The 25,863-nt window shown below is 38.3% G+C and overlaps 1 protein-coding gene across 1 annotated transcript in view; it reads left to right on the top strand.

The window, feature by feature from the left end:
* ITFG1 (integrin alpha FG-GAP repeat containing 1) overlaps positions 1 to 25,863 on the top strand; it is a 74,067-nt gene that overhangs the window by 3,167 nt on the left and 45,037 nt on the right. The window contains exons 2-8 of the mRNA XM_038148331.1: positions 613 to 685; positions 2,078 to 2,223; positions 3,888 to 3,945; positions 4,539 to 4,613; positions 7,077 to 7,171; positions 19,916 to 19,977; positions 21,835 to 21,919. Coding sequence (XP_038004259.1) covers positions 613 to 685; positions 2,078 to 2,223; positions 3,888 to 3,945; positions 4,539 to 4,613; positions 7,077 to 7,171; positions 19,916 to 19,977; positions 21,835 to 21,919 — 594 coding nt within the window. The remainder of the gene's footprint in view (positions 1 to 612; positions 686 to 2,077; positions 2,224 to 3,887; positions 3,946 to 4,538; positions 4,614 to 7,076; positions 7,172 to 19,915; positions 19,978 to 21,834; positions 21,920 to 25,863) is intronic.

Raw genomic sequence — 25,863 nt, 5'->3', positions numbered from 1 at the left:
GTTAAAATTCTTCTTTTCTTCCCTGAATTTCAGTTATTTCTGCAACATAAAATGTGGGCTTTTATTTATATTGTTTTGAAATAATTAAATGATACTTGTATCATTGCCTCTAAATGGGGAGATGGTGCAGGAAACCAAGTAAATTCTGAGTTTCCTTTATAGTGCTTTGGACAGCTGACATGGGAAAGCAGTATCAGATCCTGCTACGTGAGACATAGTATTAAAAGAATTAATTTGAGTTAGCTTTTAAGCTTTAGTTAGTTAGTTAAGCTTAATTAGTTTTGTGGAGCTGCTGCCTATTACTTTTCCATGTGTAATATTTCTTAATTCATTACAGAAAGTTTTATTTTAAGCAATGTGATAAAAATAACAGAGAAAAAGTTCTAACACTAAACCCCCAAAGAAGACTTGTGATATTAGCATTCCTTTGAGATGCAGCTGACTTTGTGTTGAAGAAGTGCTCCTTTTGAATGAGGAGGAAGTAGTGGTATGTCTTTCAAAGTTTTTGCTGCTGCGGGGAATGGCCATTTGTGGCAGTTGTTTAAATGTTGAGTTTGTCTGTAAGCCATTTCCAGTCTTCCTCTGTTGCTCATGGTCTGCTTGCCTTGGCAGGAAATGAGTTGGTGATCTTTTTGGCTGACCAGAAGGAACCCTACTTTAAGCCCCGCGTTAAGCTACCAATGAAGTAAGTATGGCTCTTCAATGCTTCCATGCTGCTGTTTGCCTTGGAAGGGCCTCTCTGCACTCAGGGGGAACTGCCTGCACTTGTCTGTGCTCTCGTTACCTCTTTGACTTGTTGTTCAGCTTGCCCTTACAGCTCTAGTTCTTTGACCAGCTTCCTGATCCATGTCCTGATACATTTTTGTTTTGGTGGTCAGATGACAGAGTCTATGGAGATGAGTTGTGTCATTCATGTTGTTTACTAATAAGTGTTATTTCCCTACCCTTATGGGATATTTATGGTTTAGGTTTTGTCCTCAAATTAGTATTTAAAGTACTCATATGTTGAAATATTTTTGCAGTTGATTTGGATCTTCAGGACTGTATTTCCTAGTGAAACAAACTGTCATTCCTGACACATAGGTCTTTGTAGTGGGTAGGTTTAGTATCAATGCCAAGACATGTTTTCAGGGAAATTCATCCATTTGCTGTAGTTACTAATGGGATATCCAGCCTGATTTAGAAGAGACATGAAAGATGATGTTCTGGTGTTTCTGTGTAGAGATGTTCCTTTCTCAAGTTTACATGTGGCCTTTAAAAAGCATCAATTAATAATAAATGTAAACTAGTCTGTTTATATGTGCATGTATATATGTCTAGCTTTAATATCCTGTTATATTATTATGGCTATTGCTTATGTATAATGCTTACCAACAGTATTATTTTTATTAAAAGTTAAACTGCTTTTACAGCTCAGCTTCATCTTCTATATTCTACATATTTTAATTTTTCCTTATTCCCTCATGTCTTGGAAGGAACTAATTTGCTTAATGCATTGGAAAGGATCTACTTTTAATCCTTAATATGACCTGTGTTTGTGTGTGTAAAGCAGAGTCTGATTAGGTAAGCAAATAAAAGATAGAAAGAACAAAAAAAAGGTAGGAAAGTGTTGTAAGACTTGGCAGAAGGAAGGAGGAAATGTCATTGTCTTTTAAAAAAATCTACCTGTGCCTGACTCCTGCTGTTTAAACAGCTCCTGTTGCCTTATGTTCTTGCTCTTGCAGTGCAACCAGAAGATCCTGCTCACTAAAACATATTTTGGTTGACTGGTTCTAAACAAATGCAAGGATTTCATGAAGTGTAGCTAGCATTAACAGGATATGGCTGAAGAATATCTGATAGCTGAAGTTCAGAGTTAAAATGTCATTTTCCTTAGACAAGGACAACCTATCAGGTGCCTGATTTTGAGATACTTTTGCAATAGGTAAGAACTTAATCCTAAACCAGGTTGTTGAAGGGTAAGATTGTATTGGACCAACTAATAATAATAGGGCAAGCCTTTGACTATAAAAGTGCTTTCTGCATACACACCTTTTTACAATTATTTGCATGTGGGGGCTTTTGTTTTTAATTCCAGATCCCTTGGTGTCACCATAACCAGTGTAGTTCCTGGAGATTATGATGGAGATTCCCAAATGGATGTCCTCCTCACTACCCAGGCCCCAAGTCATGGCAAAGATGAACTTTCAGTGTTTATTTTCTGGGGACACAACCAAACGTTAGGTGAGTTGCTAAGACTAGTTCTTAGTAAGATTGTTAGACTTCTTAATTCAAAGTACTGTCAAGAAGTCACAACTCATTTTTACAGTGTAATGATTGTTTTTACCACTAAAATAGGGATTAGCAGCTATTCAGCTTCACACCCATATATTATCCTGCTGTTAAACTGTGTTCAATAATTAATGAAAGAGAACAATACTTGCAGTATATTATGCAACAGATATAACCAAACATTATTCTAATTTGGCAGTACCTATTAACTGAAGAGCTGCTTCTCATGGCTTCCCCATCATGCATGTCAGCTTCACAAAGACTACTCAAAAGATTTATCTTCAGTTTAAAATGCACAGGGAACCTGCTGTGAACTTTAGTGCATCAGCTTTCAAAATCAATACCTAAACGTACCACCAGTAATATAATATTTATGTTAAACCAAATACTTTAAAGACAGTGACACACTAAAATGAGTATTGGAAGAAAAGTTTCTAGAGTGTCTGTTGCTGAAAGTTTTCAAAACCTATAGAACTGAGTTGTTAGGAATTTCTTAGCAGTGTTCAAGGTGTAGCTGATTCTGTCTTGGGGTAGAGTTATGGATTGTGTGAATTCTTGGGTCTCCTCTGTTTTCTGTTGACTTGCTAGGAAAGGGTTTGGGGAGGAATTTAGGGTTTGAACAAGGACAGATAAGCAAAAGAAAATACTCTTTAATCCACAAAAACGACTGAAGAATAATCACTATTGTAAACAACTGTGTCATGGCATAGTTACAGGTGAGGCAAGTTTGCCTCAGACACCATTGCTTCTGGCTTTAATCAGAGCTGAAACAAGCAACCTGGAAAAATGCAGTGCATCAGTGTTAAGTGAATAGCAGGTATCTCTAGTATTGGGAAGAATATGAGGACTTGGATTAAGTTATTCTGTTTTGTTTCAGAAAAAAAAAACCACCCAAGTGTTGGGGGAAACAAAATGAGCATATGGGGCCTGGAGGAGTCAGAGGTTAAGAATTCAGGCAGTGGTTGGTATGTGCTGAGGCCCCTGGCAAGGTATGGGGTGTCTCCTTGGGTAACAGAAGTGTGACAGACAAGTCAGTAGGAGGGGACTGTTGTATGAAATGTGGAAATTGTAAAGACAAACATTGTGGAGAGAGAAGGGAAATGGAAATAATCTGGCAAGGAGTTTAAATTACAAGTAAAAGTGAAGTCTAAGGTGATAACCTGATTGGAGCTTAGTTCTCACTTCCCATTTAGTCTACTGCTTATTTCAGATACTCAGTGTGTATAGTTAAGAATGTTATTTACAGTGACAAAACATTAAACAGAAGGCTAACATACAATGAACGTTAAACTTTTAGCCTGTCTTCATCCCTGCTGTTCCAGTTTTTCTGTATCTGTGTGATTGCAGTCATACACAGAAATAGGATTCGCTAAGATCTACTTGGAATAATTTGTTGAGGAGTTTAGTGGAGAGGGAAAAAGCCTTCAGTATTTTAACTGTAACTCATTTTTCCTGCAAAATTTTAGGAAGCCATTTAGTTCTTTATATTAAGTGGTACCTTTTTTTAAATCATAAAACTGGTGGTTTTAAATGAATAGAGGAATTATGTCTTAGTTGAAAATGCTAATGTCAGAATATACTGGTAACTGAATCAAGTTAATATTTTCTGTTTTCAGATCTTAACCATAAAACTATGTTAAATAAGACTTTTCATGATGAGCCTCTAGTAATGGAGTAAGTATGACCAACTTTATTAGAAAACCATGTTTATAGTGGTGACTAAGAGCAACTTAAATATATTTTAATGCTAAAATTTGAAACATATGCTCTTTATCTTTTAAGAACAGTGTGTTTTGTGTAATGTCAACTGATCCAACAAAAGATGATGAACCAAAATAGTTACCTTTACAATTCTTGTATATTATATTATCCTGGCAATAATAACTGCATGATCTTGTAATTTATTTCATTTCAGTACTGTGAGTATTCATTTAAAAAGCCATTCATTTCTCAGTGAATTTTGTAAAGCAAAAACCTTACTGGCTTACCAAAATGAGCAAATGTCCCTTTCACAATGTGCTTGCCTGTGTGTGAAGTGCTGAACAAAAGTGGAGGGAAGTAGATCTGTAAGGCACAGCACGGGCAGAGTGTGAGGCACTGACAGACCTTTACTGCTACCAGCAGCTCAGACAGGAGCCAAAATTCAGAGTCACAGCTGAGAGTTCTTCAGGGCCCAGTGGGAAAATGTCCAAGTACAGATGAGTTTAAGAACAGGGGGTTTGAACTCCTGTGGCTGAGGTGGTAGTGACATTGTGTTCCATTTTCAGCTTCAATGGAGACTTGATTCCTGATGTGTTTGGTGTCACCAGTGACTCGAGCAAGCCGCAGATCCTGCTGGGAGGGTAAGCTGAGGGCTCGGGGGTCAGCACGCCTTTGGAACTTGGGCATTGTGTATGCACTTCCCATTGAAGTGAAGGATTTGTGTGTGAATCTTCTTTCTGTCCATGGCAAACATTCAGTGACACTCTTCATCTGCTCTTGAAAGTGTTACTTTATGGGGCTTGGAGAAATTCCATGAGAGCTGAGAAAACAGAACCACTGATAATAGACATCAGAAATAGGAACAATTAGTTCCAAGAAGTTATAGTCTCATTTGTTTAGTACACTTTTGATATTTAGTATTATATTATAATTTGTGTTATGGAACTTGTGCTGTAAAAAAGCTGCTTTCAGGGTGATGATGCAAGAACTACTGAAACAGATCTTATAATTAAAGGGATGGCAAAAGAAAAATCTGCAAGTGTTTGGGGTAAACTTAAAAAAAAAGTTCTCATCTGTGTGGGAAATGATTTGTAATGGGAAGGTTGGACACCAGAGGAAATCAAAAGCAGAAGTAGTGCAGGATGTAAGAGTATTGAACTATTTGTATTAAGGAAAATACAGGGGAAGAGATTTCTGAAGTGTAAAGCAGAGGTGATTAAATAGCAACACAAGTGTGCATACAAGTGATGTGTGTATCACATCCCTTGTGTTAAGGAATGCCTCAGGCCACTCATGGGCAGATAGAAGTTGACTGAAGCCTTATGAGATGAAATTGCAGCAAAGGGGACTAAGTTTCATGATTAAAATTTCTGCTAGCCCTGAAATTTCTAGAATGGGACCAGTTATCAAATACTGGAGTAAAAACAATGGCATACTTAAATGCTTAACAAGGGCTGTGAAAAGGGTTATTTTTAACTGTTTTGGATATGAATGCTGAAATCAAAGCATAACAAAAGATTGTGTCTCTACTGGTTCAGAAGAACCAGTTTATAACCAAATAAGATAGAGTAGCAAGGTCTCTAGTATTGGGCAGGATGCCAAAGAACTTAAAGGCTATCATTTGAAAATAAAAAAACTCTAAACCTGTAGTTCCTGTCTCTTTTCCTTTCCTAGGACAAATAACATTTGAATGTGTCAGTGGAAGCTATGTTCTTCTTGGCATCATGCTTTTGTTCATTAATTCCAACTTGAATTGTAGCACCATACTTGTACTGGTGGCTTATGAAGCAGATTTGACATTCACAAGGATGCTTCTGAACACTTTGCAATGATTATATATAAAATAAATTGTGTGAACTTCTGAAGAAGTGGAAAAATGGGAAAGATTTGTTGCATTTTGTTGAAGAAATTCTTTCAGAAGCTTTAAGATACAAGTAAACTTCCTCATCATAGCTCAAAATAAGGCTGTGTGCTGTCAGTAATAGCATAAGCCATGTCTTGTTCATGGAAAACAGCCTTGTCATCTGCTTAGAAAAGCACTTTTATATTTTAATCCACAATGTTTTAAGATTTATTCTAGAACTGTATGACTAATTTCATTGGCAGTCTTCAAGACTGAATACATAGAAAAACCTAGAGAAAATACTTAATTATTTCTTTAAGATTGAGTGATGCATTTTAACATTTCTAAGCCTTAGTTATGATCTTAGGGAAGTAATCAGAATATTATTTATTTTCTTACCATAAATTAGTCAAGGAAGATAAGGACTTGCATAATATGTCACTGGAATAAATAAAGCAGTTCCCAACTAGTAGTAGTAATATTTCTGCCTGCTGTTGTATAGTGCACATTGAGATTTTCCTGAGTGTTCTAGCTAAGGGTTCTGAAAGTCATATATCTGATGATTCAGCCACTGTGACTTTTGAAGGATTTGTTGCACTTCAAATCACTGCTAATAGGGAGGTGTGCTGGAATTTCAGCCATTTTTAGAACAGAAACCAGCAGGGCATGTGTATTTATAAATAAATAAATAAAAGTATCACCTGCTTGGGAAACTGCATCATTAGCTAGTAGTCCATCATAATGTGAAAGTTTAATTCATGTGTTGATTTTTAGGTGAGCTGAAATAAAGTGTATTTTCATGCAGCAGGCATGAGCTGCTCTAACAGCATGTGCTTTCTTCTGCTCATGTTTATTAATCAGAAAGTGAATTCCAGAAGTACTTGCAGAAGTAAAGCTGCTTGAGGAAACTGGGAAGGACAGGGATCAGTGTCTCAGGATTTGCAGTACAGTTGGAGCCTTGGCACTAACTATAACTTTGTGGGTAGTGACACTGTTCTGTGCAAAACAAAAAAAAAGTTGCTTTAGAAAATTAATAAAATGGAACTGAAGCTCCTGAGCTATGAATCATCCTTCACAGAACCTTTCAAGCAATTACTGGAGTTACTTAGTGTATTGTAAGCTAAGTAGGAATTTTGTCTTAGCATTGGGAGGATATGCTTTCTGTCCCATTTTATTTAAAGTTTCACTGTTTTTTAAGCTATATTATCATGATTAACAGTCCCTACACATTGATGAAATGTATTTTTATTCTTGTCTGTAGGAACTTGTCATGGCATCCTGCGCTGGAAACTCAAAGTAAAATGTATATACCACACTCTCATGCCTTTATAGATTTAAACAATGACTTCACTGCTGGTAAGTCATAGAAGTGTTAGATACCATCCTAAAAATAATTATCACTAAGTGTCAATGTCATGTGTTGCAACTTCCTTCAGTAATTATATGATTTTGCTGCTTCTGATTCAGGTTTTTCAGTTACTTAATTTTAATATCTATGATTTGAAAATTCTGGGTTTTAAAAAACAACTTTTAAAATAAATATCCTAATAGCATTTTCTACTTCTTGATGATAATCATAACTACTGCTTGTTCTGAATGCTGTTGTGTTCACCCTTAATGTGTTGTTTCCTGCTCTTCACAATGTTGTACTCGGGTATTCGTGGCAACTGCATCAGGGCTGCAGTTCTTCATCTTAAGTCTGGAAATAGTTGGGTAGTTTGATTCAGCAGATTTTTTTTAAGACTGGACTTAAAATTTGTTTTCAGGATTTCATCATAACTTCATTCTATTATGTTGTAGTTAGTTCTATCACTGATAGAACTGTTTTCCCTTTATTTTGTTGGGGTATTTTGTCAATGTGATTCAGTTACCATGGTGAATCTATTTATCACTTACATACCTGGCTCATATTTCCAAGCACATTTAAATATTGTGATAAACTTAATTTCTTCACACACTAAATTAATTCTGAAGTGCTTTATCTTCTGCTAGATGTGCAATGTACATCAATTCATATATGGTAATTTTGGAAAGAGAGCTTATCTTTTTCCTGTTTAGTTGCATGGGAATGAGAGAGGAACGAGTCCATAGATTTAATTAAGATGCTTATAAATGTTGGGGATTAAGTTAATTGCTTTAGTATGCAGTCAAACCTTAATATCCAGTTCTGGCACATTGCTATGTGAAGCTGTCAAGTGGAAATTCCAACTGGAAAATTAAATATATGGTTGCTTACCATAGTCAGTGTCATGTAATAACCAGTTCTAACACACTTAGCTCTAGAAGCCTTCTGGATTTTTTTTTTAGTGGCATAATAGATGAGCATTCCAGGTAGCATTTTAAGTTGAGTACATTGAAATCTAAACTCAGAGGTGAGTAAAGGTAAGAAGCTTAAGATTCTTACATTGATCAGTCACAGACTGATCAATTTGTCAAGGTTTGACAGCTGCCAGACTAAAGAATGTTCCAAGAGTTCTACTTTGTGCTGCTGCTGTGTGGAAGCTCCTCTATTAAATAGAAATGCGAGTCAGGATCTTTGTGTGGGTAGTGCTGGGAGCTTTTATAGAGTCACGTCTATTTTTATATCTCAAGATGTGAGTAGAAGCTCCTGTGAAGCTCTTCCCATAGAGATCCTGGCTTTTGCTTTCTTGTAGCAGCAAGGCTGTGACACCTCGGGCTGAGGTACTACATTAGGGTGTTATGTTTAGTGCTGTGGGAAGTGTTATGTTGCAGGAACTTGGGGAAAATTGTAAGAAAAATAATGCATTCTGACAAGAAAACTGGAGAAAGTATTACAGTATGTTTATTTTTTAAAGTAATGTTTTACTTCTAAGGTGGGAATGATAATTTTTTTTACTGTCCCTATGAAGATGGGACTAACCAAGAATAAGACATACGTTGCTGAAAAATAGTATACCTGATATTTCATGACTGATGTGTTTTTCCAAGAGTGCTTCCTGCCAAAATGAGAAGTTGCCAGTTGTCTAGTCCTGCCTGCACGTTAGTGGCAGTTCCCTGACATCAGCTCTAGTAACTGCTTGGAACTGGGGCTGCTGAGGAGCACAGTTCATTGTCACTGGAGTTATTAAGTTGATCCAACTCACCATGCGGGATTGTCAGAGCAGATGTAAGCACAGGGAGAAGGTTGCCTCCTCTTTTAGTAGCAGCAGTTGTAGGCTGCCTTTAACCAAGCATGAAATTGTACCTTGAGTCTCACTGTGCCTCTTCCAAAAAATACCTGTGCAGTGTTCTCACCAGCCTGCTCTAATTTGTGTGTCTGTACAGAGCTGGGCAAGTGACTCATAGGTAGTCATCAAAGTAGTCAGGTGATAGAAATTAGGGGGGAAAAGGGCAAAACAACAAAAGCTGGAAGTGTGTGCAGGACTGGTGGGAACTGCTCTGGGGCAGGCAGGGCACAGGCAGGGCTGGGTAGCAGTGTTTCTCCGTGGAGCCTGGCTCTGCTTGGCTCCCAGGAGCTGGTGAGGAGGAGAGCATTCCTGTGACTCAGTGTTCACCCACACAGCCATTCTTCAGTAGGAACAAAGCCTCATTAAGAGCAGGGCCTGGTGCACATTAGAATCATATTAATTAAAAAGGAGGCATTAACAAGATGCAGGGGAATAATCTGCCTGCTGAAATCATGTGGCCCAAAACACTTAATAATCATGGGATTTGATGCTGCTGTGGGATTTTTGGACTGAAATATTCAGGCTGTTTACTCACAGGCAATGCTTCTGTTCATGATTATAAGGATATAATTGCACTTAAAATGGATGGAGTGATTTTTGTTTACAAATAGATCACCGGGACATGCCATTTTAGTTATTCTCCATGGGTTTTTTGCAGGTATTTTTAAAGGTTTTTTCTAATATTCTGCAATATTTTGGCACTCTTTGTATTCTGTAACAGATGCAGCCAATTTGATGATTTTTAGCTGGGCTATTTTTGGCAACTCTATCATTATAAACAGCTTAGGAGATTTAAAGTGTGCTTGACATAAAACAAAAAATCCTCTCTGGGCTGAGAAGCTTTTTGCTAGTTTATTGCCTAACCCGTTTTCAACCTGCTGATATTAAACACTCAGAGCAGAGCTTTTAATTGCCACACTTCTCATGCTCTGGGTGAAATGGAGTTGAATTGTTATGATTTCATTATAAGAGAACTTGCTCATAAAGATGTGTTTAATCCCTAACAATGCTTCATGAAAGGCTAACAGTGTAAGGATTTTATAATCCAAAAATCCTCTAACCACAACAAAGATAATACTAATCTTTCTTGGTGAGAGATAAACTGGGCCGTTTCAGAGAGTAATGCTGCTGCTGTTTTTAAAGAAAGCATCCTCATGCAGAAGTCTGAGCTCCCTATAATTATTAATTCACTAAGGAATTCTGAGTTAGACCAGGAATTTCATTAAAACCGTGCAAAAATTTGCAGTATAAAACCTTTACCAAAGGGTCTGTATGTGCTTGATGGATAAACTAAATGGCAAACTTTGATGTGTCTTTTGCATGCATGTTAAGCATGTGTTGCTCCAGGGAGGAGTATCTGCTTCACAGAGTGGCTGAGCTGGGAGGGGATGTCTGGAAATGGGCTGGTCAGGCAGCCTCCCATCACTGTCACTGCTGGGCCATGGCACTGAGGCTGCAGGGTGAGGAGCAAATGTGGTGGCCCTTGTTGGAACAGGGCTGCTGGCTGTCTAGTAATTCATACTCACGCTTGTTATTAGTTCTTTTTCACAGCTGGCTTAGGAAAATAATCTCCAGCTAATAATAATAGGCTTGTATGAACAGATTATTAACATTAGGTGTGTTTCACAAAGCGAACAGTCCAGGTGAGCATTTCCAAAAAAGGATCCTCAAGAGGCCTGTCTTAAAAATATCACAGTTGAAATTTTTAGGATAGTGATTATTTTGCTGTGTCATTTTTTTTCTAGTTAGACAACTTCGTTACTTTTATTGTAAACATCCTACAATGTCAGATACTCACTTAGTGCTAATGCTGTCTTTCTAAACTTGGGGGAAGAAAGCCAGGATTATTAAACCATAAATTTGTTTGCATTCAGAAATACAAGTCTTCTACTAGGAAGTCAGACCCTACAAACACTTCTAAAGTGCTCAAATGCATGAGACAAGCTGCCTTGGACTGTGAATCCCACTGTAACTTCATACAGTACATCTGTCAATGTATCCTGTGAATGCTGTGAAAAATAGCTGATGTTTTAAATGCTCTGTGTGTCACTTGGATTTGTGATTCCACAGTTTGGAAGTCCTGGTTTTACAGCTGATCTCATGTTGAACACTAGCACGTGGTGTGTATAGTTGGAGATATTTCTGGAGCCGTTTATATAAAATGAAGGAAAAATCATAAATTTGGGTTTGGGAAAACTAAAGTGGAAAAATCATTAGTCAGAAACAGCTTGCTGTAAGCTAATTGCTAGTCTCTTGACTGATTTCTGGTGGTTAATTTTCTTATGTTGTTTTGCTTTGGGAATTTAGAAACCTAATGTACCAGAACGTTCACAATGTGTTTTCTTTTTGATTCCCACTTAGTTTAAATGTATAAATGTAGATAGTTTTCTTCTTGCAAACCAATCACTCAAATCGTGGGTGATATTTCTGTCGCAGTCATTTAAACCTGGATTCTGAAAATAGTATAATGCTCAATGTCAGATTCTCTGGTCATATTTTCAGTGAGTTTCGTCTTCGTGGAAGCTGGTAGTCTCTCTGCAGCTCATGTTACCAGCAGAGCTGATTTTCTGCAGTAGATCTGCATCTATTCACTATTCAAATCACTGGCCAACACAGTATCTGGTGGCATTTTGAAACTTGCATGGGGCATGGGGGGGTTGTGTGCATATATTTGAAGTCAGTTTGTTCTCTGTGGTTCTGCCCCCTCCCTTACATTTCTCCCTGAGCAAATATTCAGTAAAGCCATGTCACTGTGTCATTCCTTGAACAGGTACAATTTTTTAAATTTCTTAACTGTTTTAGCTCTGATAGCAGAGCTTACCTCTGAGTTTATAGCAAATAATGGAGGCAAAAACTGTATCATGTGAGACAGACAGGATATATTTCAGAGGACTTCAGTCTGTAAAGTTTGGTTTGTTTTTCATTGCTTCTGCTCCATACATGTTTGTTATGTCTAATTAAAAATGCCTTGGGTGATATGATCCCCTGTCACCCTCATTCCTCCACATGCTCCTTCCCAGTGTTCAATCCCACAGGAAGTTCCAGCTCATAAAATCAAACCAGAGCTGGGTTTAGCTGCATCTCCTCCTGCTGCTGGGACTGGGCAGCTTTTGCTAATGGCTTCTCTTAGTCACAGCTTTCCTTACAGAGAGAACCAAAGGATGGGTAGAGATCATTAGAGAAAAGAAAGTTTTAGGTTTAACTTCTTTTTTCCTAATCTTTCTAAAGGACCCCATAATCTCTGCTATCTGCTTAGCAGTTTTAATTTTAAAATTGCCATTACGAAGTGTCTCTAAAGCTATTCCTTTTGCAGTTTTTAATTATATACTGATATAGTTATATACACTGGGGAGTTATATTATATTTTTATGGGAATCAATGACTTAGTACAGGTGAGAAGTAAATTGGTTCTGCCCCAAATAGCATTTTGTTGAGAAAACATGAATGTGAAAATGGGTTCTGAAAGCACTCTTGAGGGGCATTATTTTCTGTTCCTTGAAACAATGTTGTTGCCCATATTCTGAAAATAAAGAACAATTTCTGTCTGAGAGCTCATGTTCAACGACAAGTGCTATACAACCAAAAGTGCTAACAACCAAAGGGATAGTCCCACCTGCTCTGTGTTCAGCAGCAGAAATCTAAAGTATAAATCTAATTTAAAGTTCTCCAGTTAAGCAAAGCTTTTAAATTAATACATTCTATAGTAATTTTTAATAATGAAAGGGATTGTAGTGCTTAGTTATGTTATTTATCATTGTTTATCACCTGGTTTACTAAATAGTTACAGTAAATACTTGATAATTTTTTAAGAACTATTTGAACAGAATAAATAAACAATCTCTTATGATAAGCACATTTCTTAAAAATTTACCAGCACAAATTAGCTTGTTTGGAATGTATGAAGTTCTTTTGTTTTGCTGACGTTTTTCAGAGTAGGAAGCTACTGTTTCATTTAATTAGCACCAAAAATTCATGTAGATATACTCTATTTGCTCTAGGACAGCACTAATGCCACCTTGACAAATCTGAATACCATATGTAGAGAGTTTCTCTACCTGAATGAAAAACTTAGGAACAGAAGCATGAAATTTGTAAGATTTTGTTTTCTATTTTGATGTGGTGAAGAAATAAAACCGACCATATCTTTTTTTTTTTTGTATAAAATTAGGTTTGTGCATAGTAGAAGTCTTGTACAACTAATATTGTGTAGTTACAACTAAAAAAAAATTGTGAGTAATGTTTGGTTTTAAATACTTTTTTCCCTACCAGTGCTCAATCTATAATGTAAATAGAGGAAAGTTACCCTTTATTTTGCCTTGAGTTTTAGGGCATTTAATGATTTTAATACTGTTGTTACATTACCATTCTGCCAACACACTGCAAAGCAGAGATTTTTAATTCAGTACATTATTTATTTATAGATAAAGCATGCACTTTCATCTCCAAAAGTAACTCCTGGTTAGAGAATATGCACAGACACCCTTGTTCTTCCACACTGATGAAATTATTTTTAGGCATGTTTGGAGGGTACACATAAATGTCCTAATTGGGTACTGCTTTGTCCATGGCAATAGTGTTTGTAAAAAGGGCACTTTCCCCTCTCCTTTATCAACTTAAACTTCTGAAGTCAATGTGAAATCAAACAGTAACTTAATGTTGCTTGTACCCTGGTGGCAGTCAGATGCTGGGGGGTTTTATTCTGAAATAAAGCCCTCTGACATTAAACAGAAAGGTCAAAACAGTCATTAGTGAAATGAATGCTCCATCTAAAAATAGAACTATTTTATAACACTCAAAAGTGACAGAAAATAACAAGGGTAATCAGAAGTGAACTTGGAGCAGGTTCTGTATAGTTAGGTTTTATTCCAATTTCTAGTTCTAGTAAGTAAAATCAGGGGAAGTAGGGTGAGACTGCAATAGTACCTGTTTTATTTACTGTTGATTAAAAGATTCATTGGAACTAGCCAGTTCGAAACAGGTTTCAGAATTATCAGCTGGGGTGCTGTTGTTGCTGTTTTCCTTACTAGCTTTCTCAGCCAGCCATCAGTAGAGGCCAGGGATTCTGGAATCCCTCCCTTCCCCTGTGCCTCTGGACTGTGGCCAGTGTTTGGGTGCTCAGCTGAGAGCAGGGGCCCACAGGCAGGAATGGGTGCACAGGAGAGGGGAGGAGAAGGGAGGTGGAGAAGAAATCCAGGCTGAAGGCAGAGAATTTAGTTGGAGATGGTGAGGAGCAAACCCTGGATGAATTTCTGTAGAAAGGGGATGTTCATTTCAGATGGACTTGAAGTGCTTAGAGGAGGACTGACCTAATGGTGTGTGGAGTAAGGGAAGCATAGCTGCATAAAACTGCGTTGGGAGGAGTCTAGGAGTGGCTGGGTGAGAAAAACCATGGCATATGGATCAGGGCTGGACCTGCTGTTGGGTATAGAGGTGGGTGGTTGGAAACTGCCTATATGTTTATTTCTGCAGGAAAAGTAGAAATGCTTTCATGTTTAAAGTGTTCAAATGCTGTCCTGCATTTTAATCTGACTTGTTTATGGGTTTCCTTTGTCATGATCCATAAGCTGTTGCGATTATCACAGAGTTGTTTGGGTTAGAAGGTATCTTAGATCTCATCCAGTTACACCCCCCTGCCATGGGCAGGACACCCTCCACTATCCCAGGTTGCTCCAAGCCCCATTCAACCTGGCCTTGGACACTGCCAGGGATGGGGCAGCCACAGCTTCTCTGGGCAGCCTGTGCCACGGCCTCACCACCCTGACAGGGAAGAATTTCTTCCTTACTTCTAACCTAAACCTGCTCTCTTTCAGCCTGAGGCCATTCTCCCTTGCCCCATGTCTGCATGTCCTTGTCCAAAGCCCCTCCCCAGCTCTCTTTATGTCCTGGAAGGGGCTCTGTGCTTTCTCCTCCAGACTGAACAGCCCCAGCTCCCAGCCCATCTCCACAGGGGAGGTGCTGCTACCCTTGGATCAGTTTGGTGCAGGCACTGAGTTCTCAGCAGCTGCTTCTCTTCAGTGCAGCTCTCTGGTTCCCAAGCCCCAGGGCACAAATGCTGTGCTCTTGCTGCCCAAGATGGGCCACTACAGACAGTAGTAGTTAGGTAAAGCTCCTTTAGGTGCACTGCACGAACATTGCCAAAAATGTAGCTAGCTCAAGATGAGATGTGCTGTGTTCAAATTACAGTTTTAGTGTTTGTGGCTGTGTCTGGGGTGACTTGGACATTGATACAGGGTAGTTCTAAGTGCACTAAATAAACTCAGTGCAGTCTAGCCAGTCAAGTTTTATGTTCTTTTGGGAGAGATTTTTCAGTCTTCAGTGGGCCATATGTTGATACAGTGTCAAAATTCCATGATCCCGTCAAATAAAGATGGATGGAAGTGCTGTGCTTCCTCTGTAACAAGCTTTAGGTTATTGGAGCTAGGAGCACTGTACTTGAATAGCTTCCCTTTTACAGGCAGAAACATACATTCTAATAATATCTTTCCTTTTTGGTAAGAATGAATGCTGAATTCAGTATTTTTTTATATGTATATTAACTGGAGATCAGATGTAGCAGAGCTGGGATAGCAGCATGTTATTACTAAGCCAGTTAAATTAAATTATAGCCAAATTTGCTCACCAACTCACTTTTTAGGGTCAGTTGTGAGTAAAATGCTAATACACCGTGGGTTTGTGTTGCAGCATTATGAGATACCTTCTGTATTAAGTGTCTGCTGTATATTTTAGTTGATTTTCAGTATTGTAGATCTAAAATGCTGGGTAACCTCCATGCTTCCTTATCATATTCTCAGGCTGTTGAATTTTGTTGATGAATATTCCAATTACTTATGTTGTATTTATGTTAATCACTGGCTGTTAAATCCAAAATAGGAAAGTGTATTTAAATGTGAACACACTTTGCATTTGTTGAAGAGAAAGGTTTCCCCTCAGGCAGTATTGGTTTTTTACTTCTAGCCATGCACTTAGGCCACAGGTGCTACATCTCAGGAAATGTGCCTGAATCTGACAACAAGATCTTCCCCCATCCCAACTACTGAGTATTTTCTTTATCTTTGCTGCATCATGTCACAAATTAGGGGTGCAAGAAATGCCCTGCAGGCTTAGTCTAGGGGTCCATCCAGCTAGCTCAATATTCTTTCCCTGGCAGCAGCAAAGTGGATTTTTTTCCTCTTCCTGTTTCATATTTCCTTTTGTATATCTACAGAATCTACAACTACCCTAGGGCTGTTGAAGGTACTCCCTTGACTGTTGTTTTTAGCATCCCTTCATGTACCTGTTGTCTGATAAAACCACCACCTTTGTGTTCTGTGAAGAATTGCTTGTTGAGCCCCAGATTAGTTGGTTTAATGACCTCAGGTTGGAAATATCTCTCACTGTGCTGCCATTAGGGTCATAGGAATTTAAGCAGCCCTTAATACTTCGTCTGTGCTTTTTAAACGTAGAGATCTTTATGGAATAGATTCTGTTTCTAACAGCTGAAATTGCAACCTGAACTGCCTTCCAAAGGCAGAGTGCAGCATAACTATAGACAAGTGGCTTTTTCTGAGCATATTGAGTATGTTAGGCATTCCTTGTAGGAAAAAGGGGCTGAGTTTTCTTGATACAGCCAGAAGCGAAACAGAAATGTTGCAGCTTTCAGTGATTGGTGTATTGTAATACAAAAAGTATAGAAAAGAATATGTCTTCACTGTTGTGTAACCCCAGTGCTGATCATACAGATATTAATTTATTAATACAGATTTTAATGTTGGCTTCATCTGTTTTCCTGCAGCTCTTACATATTTAGGAATTTAGTAATAATAGACATGGAAAGCAGTGACAGTGAGGTGGGAGATATGTTGAGGACACCATTCCTTTGGAAAGGAAACATTTGCAAGGATTCTTTGCTATGGCTGTTAGGTATTTATAAAGTGCACAGATTCTTACTTGTTGCCTCTCTGAAATGCTCTTGGGGTCAAAAACTTATATAATCAAACCAGAAAGAATCATAAAGTATGGTAGGTTGAAAGTAACATTTGGGAATTAACTGATCTAGAGCACTGTTCCAGACAGGACTTCTGTTTTCTTACACATTTCTTTCACAAACTTGGGAGAAAACACTTGTAATTGTGAACTATACAAATTTGTGAGTAGTTGTTTCTAGTGTCTAAATTGCATCACCTTTTTATACTGCTGTTGCAGAGAAATGCTTTTGTTTTGCTTGGTTTGAAATCTCTGACATTCTTGATCAAAATGGATAATTACTTGTAAATATTAACAATTTGACTTGGTTTAAGTGCAAGAGAGTTTAATCCCAGAATCATGCATGAGCATTTCAAACTTGTAGCTTCTAAGAATAAGCAAGAGGACAATTGGCAATAAGGTACCAGTGGAACTGGTTCAGAGGGCTCTAGAACTAGAGGTGCTGTTGTTGTACCTGTATTAAGTTGTCCTATGGGAAATCACATCTTGTTCCTTTAATGCAGGAGCAGCGTGGCACCAGCTCCTCTACACTATTTTTAGAGGATTATCTGCTCTCTTAGCCTGCCTTTGCATTTTGCCAGTGCAGTGTGACATTACAGCAGCCTTGGAACTGCTCTGCTGTGTCGGTTCCATTCCTTCTGTACAGTGGCTAGGAAAAAGGAGATGGAGGAGTACACGGAGAGGAGCAGAGAGCAAAAGTAATTTACTGACTTTAAAGAGAAGCTGCTTTGGGGGAGGGAGTTCAGTGCAGAGCAGGAATATTGCTGAATGGAATTGTCTTTAAGCTGCTGGGGAGAAAGGCAGTGCAGGGTCCTGCACCTGGGCAGGAGCAACCCCAGCACCAGCACGGGCTGGGGGTGACCCGGAGCAGCTCTGAGAGGAGCCTGGGGGTCCTGGTGGACAGCTGGAGCCAGCACCATGAGGCCAATGGGATCCTGGGGGTCTTTGAGAAGAGCACTGGAGCAGGTCAGGGAGGTGACCCTGCCCCTCTACTCAGCCCTGGTGAGGATCACCTGGAGTGCTGTCCCCATCTCTGGGGTCCCCAGTACCAGAGAGACGTGGAGCTCCTGGAGCAGGGCCAGCTGAGGGTGACACAGATGGTGACAGGACAGGAGCATCTCTGGTGAGGAAAGGCTGAGGGAGCTGGGGCAAGTTCTAGCATTGGGTGAGTTCTGTCAGGTGTTGGCATCTGTGCCACTTTGTCTCAGTCTGGGACAGAGTCCCAAAATGTGGGTAAACAGCATTAGCAGAGGGAATGCTGAGTTACTGCTGGCCAGGACCTCCCCTGGCACCGAGGACTGAGCAGGGGGAGGACTGACTCAGCACTGGAGGTGGCAGGTCAGCTCTGCAGGGAGAGATGGAGTCAGAGAGCTGCTGGGGAGGGGCCACAGTGCAGACAGAATGGCTGAGGGTCACCCAGCCTGCCCCAGCTGGGAGCAAGTGCTCATCCTTGGCTGGGTATTTCAGTAGAACACTTCAGAGCCTGTTGTGGCATAACCTGGGAGCAGCAGAGCCCAGAGCTCAGTGTAAATTTCAGTACCAAGTGCAGCAAGTATCCTCCTTGAAATGATAATTTAAACCTCAAAACCATTTTTTTTAAGAGATAGTGGCATTTTGACCTGTAGGAAAATTAGTTAAGGCTTCTGTTATTTCATGTTTCTCTTTCTGCCCCTGTGAACATACTGGATTTTTAAATATTTTTCTGGCTTATATTGATAGTAATCGATAGTATTGTACAAGCTTTCTTCTAGATGCATAGTTAATATTTGAAAGTATATATAAGTTTTCTAACTTACTGTCTTCAGATTCTTTTCATTTTATACGGTCTTCAGATTATTTTATAATTTATACTGTCTTCAGATTATTTTATAATTTATACTGTCTTCAGATTATTTTCATGACTTCTGTCTCACCTTCAGAAAGTCCTTAGGTATCACTGTAATTCATTCCAACCAAGCATATGCTATCATGCTTTTCATGTGTATGCTGTAAAGGAAATGGCCATTTCAGGTATTCAGAGGAATGAAATTAAATGGTAGAGCTTTTAAGCTGTGGGGGAGAGACATCTTTAAGGATAATCTTTGTTGTTTTTTGTGTGTATGTGGGGTTTTTGTTTGAATTTTGCTTGTTAGGTGTGGGGAGGTTTCTAGTTTTGTGGTTATTGTTTGTTGCTGGGTTTTTTCCCCTGGAAGACAATATCCCTTATTATGCCATTTGAAACTCCCTGTACAGCCATCCACCTGCTTACTCAGTAAAACACCTCAGGGTAAAGCATTAATATTCTCTTTTATTTTCTTTTTTTCTTTTTCTGCAAAGTAACCATTGTGTTCTAGCTCAAAGAATGGCAGTTGAAATTGCAGGGAGGGAGGAGACAAAGAAAAAGAGAACAGGTGTTTAAATCTTAAAGAGTAGTTTTCTTAAATCTGGATTTCTTAACAGTGGACTTAATTTTTAATTTTTTTTTCTTCAGCATCCACTTTTTTTTTTTTAACAAAAGCTTTTCCTTCCAATTTTCCTCATTTGGGGACTTTTCTAAAAGGCAGCAAATAAGCTTCTCTTTAGGCCTCTCCAGATAAATCCTTTGAAGCTCTATTCTGCACTGGTTTGATGTTTTAAAGAATTTTAGTGTATAGGAAGCCAGAAATATTTCTCCATCCACTTTTCTTCTCCTGTCAACAGCATATCTGTTGCTTAATTCACCATATCCCAAATAAAAGGCTACTTGATATTTATTGGTATTTATTAATACAGAAGAGTACAAGACATGAAAATAGTTTTGAGGGTTGTGGTTTTAGTATTTCCTACTTAGTATATCACTAGAATTAAATGTATTTATAACTTCTAAAATATTGGTAATATTTTTAAAATTATATATATTTACTAAGTGATCAAATATTTGTGTGTGTAGTCTATTGTTAAATATCTCATTTGTCTTATATTTTCCTCACAGATTTGTTCCTTACCACATCACCAAATTCCAAAACCATTCAGTTTGAGACATGGGTAAATAAGGTAAGAAAGAAAACACAAATAACCATTCTGTTGAAACACAGACAAGTTATAAACCCCAAAGAGTTATCTTCTGACATTTTTGGTGATTTATACATAGAAGATTGATCCGTTTGGTTTTATTCTTGCTGTCTGAAAGATTTTTTATTAATTTTAAGTGAGCTTTGTTAGATACATGACTCTAGGTCGTAGGTAAGATTTTCTGGGACAGAGGTTCAAAATGTCACTTCTGACTGTTACAATACATGTGCAAGTTACATTTGAGGAAATCCCAAGTCCTGTGTTAACTAAATATCATAACTGAAATTCAGGGGTGAGGAGTAATAGATCAAGGGATTCATAATTTATTGAGATTTTGCTTTTGTGTTGTCTAACCTGGCCAGGAGCATCCTTTGTACCTTGTTATCCAAAAGGACTAGAGCTGTAAGCTCACTTTTTGATGCTGATAGAAAGTGCTCAGTGTGTTTCTTATTAGTTAAGGGATGAGTTTTTGAGGACTTGCCTGAAAATGAATCCATTGGATCACAGTGAGTCACTGCAGAACAGAGTCCTGTCTGAGCTAACCTGGCCATCTTCTCCCAGGCAAGAGTAATGAAAGCACTGGGTCATGAATCCTGTATTTATGGCTTTACATAGACTTCAAAAATCATTGCCAGAGTGTTTGTAAGTACACAAGGTGTTTGTCCTGCTAGTGGGCTTTCTTTGAATTTTCTTACAAGTTTTGGACTCGTATTCTAAATATAGTTCTGCATTATACATTTTGTATTGATAGATTTGCTTATCTTTAGAAAGATATGTATGAAACTACAAATGCCTTAACTGATCTATTAAAAGCTGTTCAACTGCTCTTTGTAGAAAAAAGTAATTCCCTTCATTGATGCACTATAAAATGCTTTTTAATATTTGCCTACACAAGATATGCTTGTAGGGCCAGCTAAGGGCCTCTTCTATTTCACTGCATGGAAATGCATCAATGTTAATTTTTCTCATCAGAATCACTATAAATAATGTGTCAAGGTAAAGATATATAGTCAGATATGCAATACAAACAGCATTAACTGTGTCCAGAGTTGCAGTGAAGTCTACAAACTAAAGATGCCGTGAGTCGTGTTGGATAGGGATAACTCTGCTCCATTGCCAGGCCTGTGGCTCTGTACCCTGCTGGACCTTTGTGTGCAGAGCACTCTGCTGAGCTGATGGCACTGACTGGGCAAGGGGGCCTTGGCTCCTCTGATATGGCTGCAAAAACTCAACACCTGCAAGTGGGTTTGTGCCAGCTGTGATCCAGTTCTGGGATAAACAAAGACCCAGCACTTTTCATCTTTCTGATGGTATCATGGACTATTGTTTTCTCTAGGCCTAGATAAATAAAACAAGTTCTAAGCCAGACCTCATAGAAAGTCAGTTTGTTTCCTAATTAGAAGGCAAATCAGGACCTTATTTTTAATTTTTATGCAGGTGTGTTGTTACATATTACATATGTCTATAAAATCACATGTTAATATGCAAAAATGCACAGTAGTATTCATAATCACTTAATTATCATTTAGATAATGTTGCTGAAATAATCCAATCTCTTCCTCATAGCACAGCAAAATTTATGGAAATTGTGTATCTGAATATTACTATTGACGGATTTCCACAAGACTCCAGGAAGGATTAGAAATGCAAAAACTCAGTCCCAATTTTTGAAGAGAGGGTTTTTTTCCGTAGCTGAGATGTCTCTCTCTCATTTGCTAAAGCCCTTCACTAGTGGGCTGTATTTTACACTAGTGTTCTGTATTTCCTTTGGTTCAAAAATCAGTTTTTATCACTTACTCTGCAATTCAGTCTTTCCATCATCCTTGTCCTGTTTCCTAGGATGGGAACTTCTCTAAAGTTGGAAAAAGTAAGGAAATGCCCAGTGGTGCCAAAGTTGTTGGACAGTCCGTGTTTGCAGATTTTGGTGAGTTTGCTTCTTTTACACTGCCCTCAGTGCTGCTTTCTCATGTTTTGGTTAGCTGCTTTGCACCAGAGAACAAATAAAGGTGTTTACCTCTAAATGAGGTTTTTATGTTTCTCTGCTTTTTCTCTTTAATGTGTTGTATTTGTTTTGTATGTGTTTGTAAATCTTGAAATGTCTGTGAATAATTATTTCCAAATTCAGCTTTGGTTATCCCAGTACATTCTGCCTCACATGTATCTATTTTTTTTTGCTTTGAGGTGTGGTGATACTACACTAAACTTAATTATATCAGACACTTATTTTATTTGTCATGATTTTGTTTTCTCTAATCTTGTTCAGAAAACATTGTCTGATTAAATGTTTCTAAATTCTTCACTTGTACAAACTAATAAAGACTAAATGAAATAAAATTACTTGAATAAAAATTGCTGGAACATGGTAAAATCTTAATGGTTGTAATTGAAAATTCTGGAAGGCTTTTGGGCAGGAGAAGAATTTAATTTATATGTAAATCTATTTTTGCAAGGGTTAGTGAAAGCCTCTATTTTTCTATTAGAATGTACCTTTCCAGTCAATTGTGGCTTATCAATGTTTTTGTCATGTTGCAGAGAATGGGGCATGTTGGTTTTGTAGTGCAGAAAATACTATTTTTCTATGCACTAAAATAGCAATTTTCCAACCAGAGGCGAAGTGTTGCAGGCCTGACTCTGCTGACATAATTGATTGTAAATAACTTCTTTTAAAAATAGTTTATTGTATTTATACAACATACTTGTTACAATGAGACTGACCCTGTCGTCAAATGTTGCCAAACAATAGCCTTGTTCCAACATTTCCTTCAAAACCTTATTTTGAAGAAAATGGCAATTTTAAAACTTCTTAGAGTCAGAGTATGACTCACTTGCTCTGTGCTGCCACTTACAAGTGTTTTGAGGCTGACCTGTGAATGCAAGGCACCTCTGCTGGATGGGTAATGGTCCTTAGATCAGATCTACAGGAAAAGAAGTCAGGTAGAACCTGAACCGTGCCCCAGGCTCTTCTCTGTAATGTTTACCCCATTTTCTAAAATGTTTGGCAAAGTTTTAATAAAATATTTTACTATTTATCTTCAGGTTTGAATACTTACCTATGTAATATATGAAGGAAAGAATAGAATAATACATTTTTTGCTGTTAAAAAATTAAGTGTGCTGGGTCTTTTGTAATCATTTGCCAAGCTGATGTTCTGAATAATGTGTCTTAGTAGGTACTAAATAGAAAATTTTTTCTAAGTTTTTAACAATGGTAATGTGAAGAGCTACCTTTATGTGGGATAATTTTATGTGTTAGGTGGCTAATGAGCCCAAATGATAAATCATAATTTTAGAAATTCATAGTAATTAATGGAATTGTAATAAACCCTGGAATATCTTCACAAAGAGACGTGGAACTGTTCCAATGTTAAAGTTCAAATGTTGACTGTGTGGCTAAATGGAGTGTGCAGTGCAATGGCAGGGCAGTGGATTGGTACAGCTGAGCTTGGGAGGAAGGGCAGTGGCAGGGGCCCAGGGACTGCTGGGCTGGAGTTCCTGCACCCTTGTTTAATGCCCTCACTGCTAATCATCATCAGATTGATTTGCTCTGCACCAGCCCAACAGCAAAGGGCCAGCATCTCCCATGATGGGTGTGCTGCTCTGTCACAGTACCTGCATTTACCCACTGTGCTGTCTGCTCACATTTAGGTGTTTCAAAATGCTGGCTTTGAGCATCCAGCTGCTTGTACTGAGCTGGAGTTAAAGACAAAGCATTTCTAGAAATGGATTGCCAGACTTGAACCTCTCCTGTTTTCAGTTTTCCATTTCAAAACTGACAGAATAATGATTGTAAGCCAAAGGAAGTTAAAGTAGGATGGTTTGCAGTTTGGAATAATGTGGCCATCTGTAATGGGGCTCACTGCACAACAAATCAAAATACCACAATGAAATGGAAAAAGAGATCTATTAGAAGATTGTGCTGCCTTCTACCTCTGGCAGGTTTTGCCAAGCTGTGCGTGATGCAGAATGTGCTGTGCACTCACACTCTGCTGTGCCACAGGCATCCTGCTCTTGGCACTGGGACACAGCCACTGGCACTAGAAATGTTCAAAATACAGCAGAAGCCTCTGACATTCTTACTTCTGGGTTGCCTGCCTCAATTTTTCTTCCCCTCCTTGACATTTTCTGTACCTCCCAGCTGATGTGCCAGCTTTGCCATTTGCTAAAGGTCTCAGAGGGTCCTGTATCTCTGTGCTTTCACTCTGCCACTTGTCATGAATTAACCCAAGGTGTGCACGATGGGCTCTGCAGCGGTGTCAGGGCAGACGTGAGCTTGGGGCTGTGCCACTTGGGCTGCTGCCTTCCCTCTCACACCCACCTCTCTCCCTGTGCCTTCTTGCGCTCCTGCAGTGCGAGATTCTGATTTACTGATTGCACCTGCCTCTTAACAAAATAAACATTGTTTCAAAAGGTCACTTTGTCTAACATTCTTTCCTGCTTCTGAAAATTTTATTTGAAGTACCCTTTCCAGCCACGAGTATTTACCAGTCATTTGAAAAAAGGGGGGAGCTTTGTATAAGATTCTGACTGAGAATTTCCAAAAGCAACTAATTTGGGCTAAGATTTCCTTTCTTAAACTAAGCACGTTGAACAACAGCTATCCAGTATAAATTATTTGGCTAAAAGGAGTTGGAAAAAGCAGCAATTAAGTGACTCATGAGAAACTGTCACAGATGTTGGTATAATCTTAGTACCAAGTGCTCCTGAAGTACTGAAAAAATAAAGATTTTTTTTATTAAAAAATATGCAAATGTATGTTTGTATGCATCTGAAAGTCCAGTACATTTATATATATGTGTGTGTGTGTATACTTTAATTAAAGATTACATAGAAGGATGTGTGTGTACATCAATACATTTATGGTAATGGAGTAGACCTTACATTTTATGGCTGAGTTAGAACCTCTGTAATAAGTAGCACTTCCCCCTGTTACATGATAGCAGTGATTTGTACATCAATCTGATCAAAGGACGGGGAACAATTGACAAATTTGTACTGCCCTTTTAAAAATAAATCAGAAATGCTTTTTGACATCTATTACAAATGGCATTTCAATTGATTAAGGTGAGCAGAGTTGGGTGCTCGAGAGTTCTGCACTTATTTAGTTGCCACATTGCTCCAAACAAGTAAGAGCTCTTCATTATTACTTTTCCCATTCTTCTCATGTCACTATGGTAATTGCAGTGCAGTGGTTGCTATAGCAAAAATGATTAATCCTGCACTGTTGTTATCTGTGAGCTGGCAGAGGAGTTTTAGAAGATCTGCTTGTACTGTCTTTAGAGGAAATCATAGATGTTGTCTAGAATCCTGATAAATACTTGCAAGTATATAGAGAGCTTTATTAAATGTCACTTAAATTACTAGGAAAATGTTGTATTTTTAAAGAAATTGAAGGATTTCAATGGGACAATCTGAAAATGACCAATTTTTTTAGCATTAGATGAATGTGAGCCATATTTTGGACACAATAACCTGCTATTTTCTCATTAATGTAAAGATTAATGACATGTTTTTGAAGTAGTGAGTCAGAAATTATTAGCACAGGATATTGTGCTGATTATGTGATCCATTAATTCATTTCTATAGGAAACTGGTGTCGTAATTGGTATTTAACTATGATTGCTTCAGTTGGATAGCAGAGATTTAAGATCCTCCTTTGGTATCTGGGACTGTGCAAGTTTGATTAATCAGTCATTGATTTTGCTTAGTTAAAGCAAAGGACTTTGTTTTGGCCTGTATTTAAAGGAGAGTGACAATGGCTCTTTGAAATCAAACTTGATCATGGTGTCCTCATAAGTAAATATAGCACAGCTCTTCATTTTTTCTAGGTAGCTTTTAGCCAACCCAATCCTTTATTTTTTTGTCACCATTT

The sequence above is a fragment of the Motacilla alba genome, chromosome 11 (assembly GCF_015832195.1).
Source record: "Motacilla alba alba isolate MOTALB_02 chromosome 11, Motacilla_alba_V1.0_pri, whole genome shotgun sequence".
Classification (NCBI taxonomy): Eukaryota; Metazoa; Chordata; class Aves; order Passeriformes; family Motacillidae; genus Motacilla; species Motacilla alba.
Note: the sequence above shows the minus strand (reverse complement) of the source record. Positions and strands in the feature narration are given on the sequence as shown.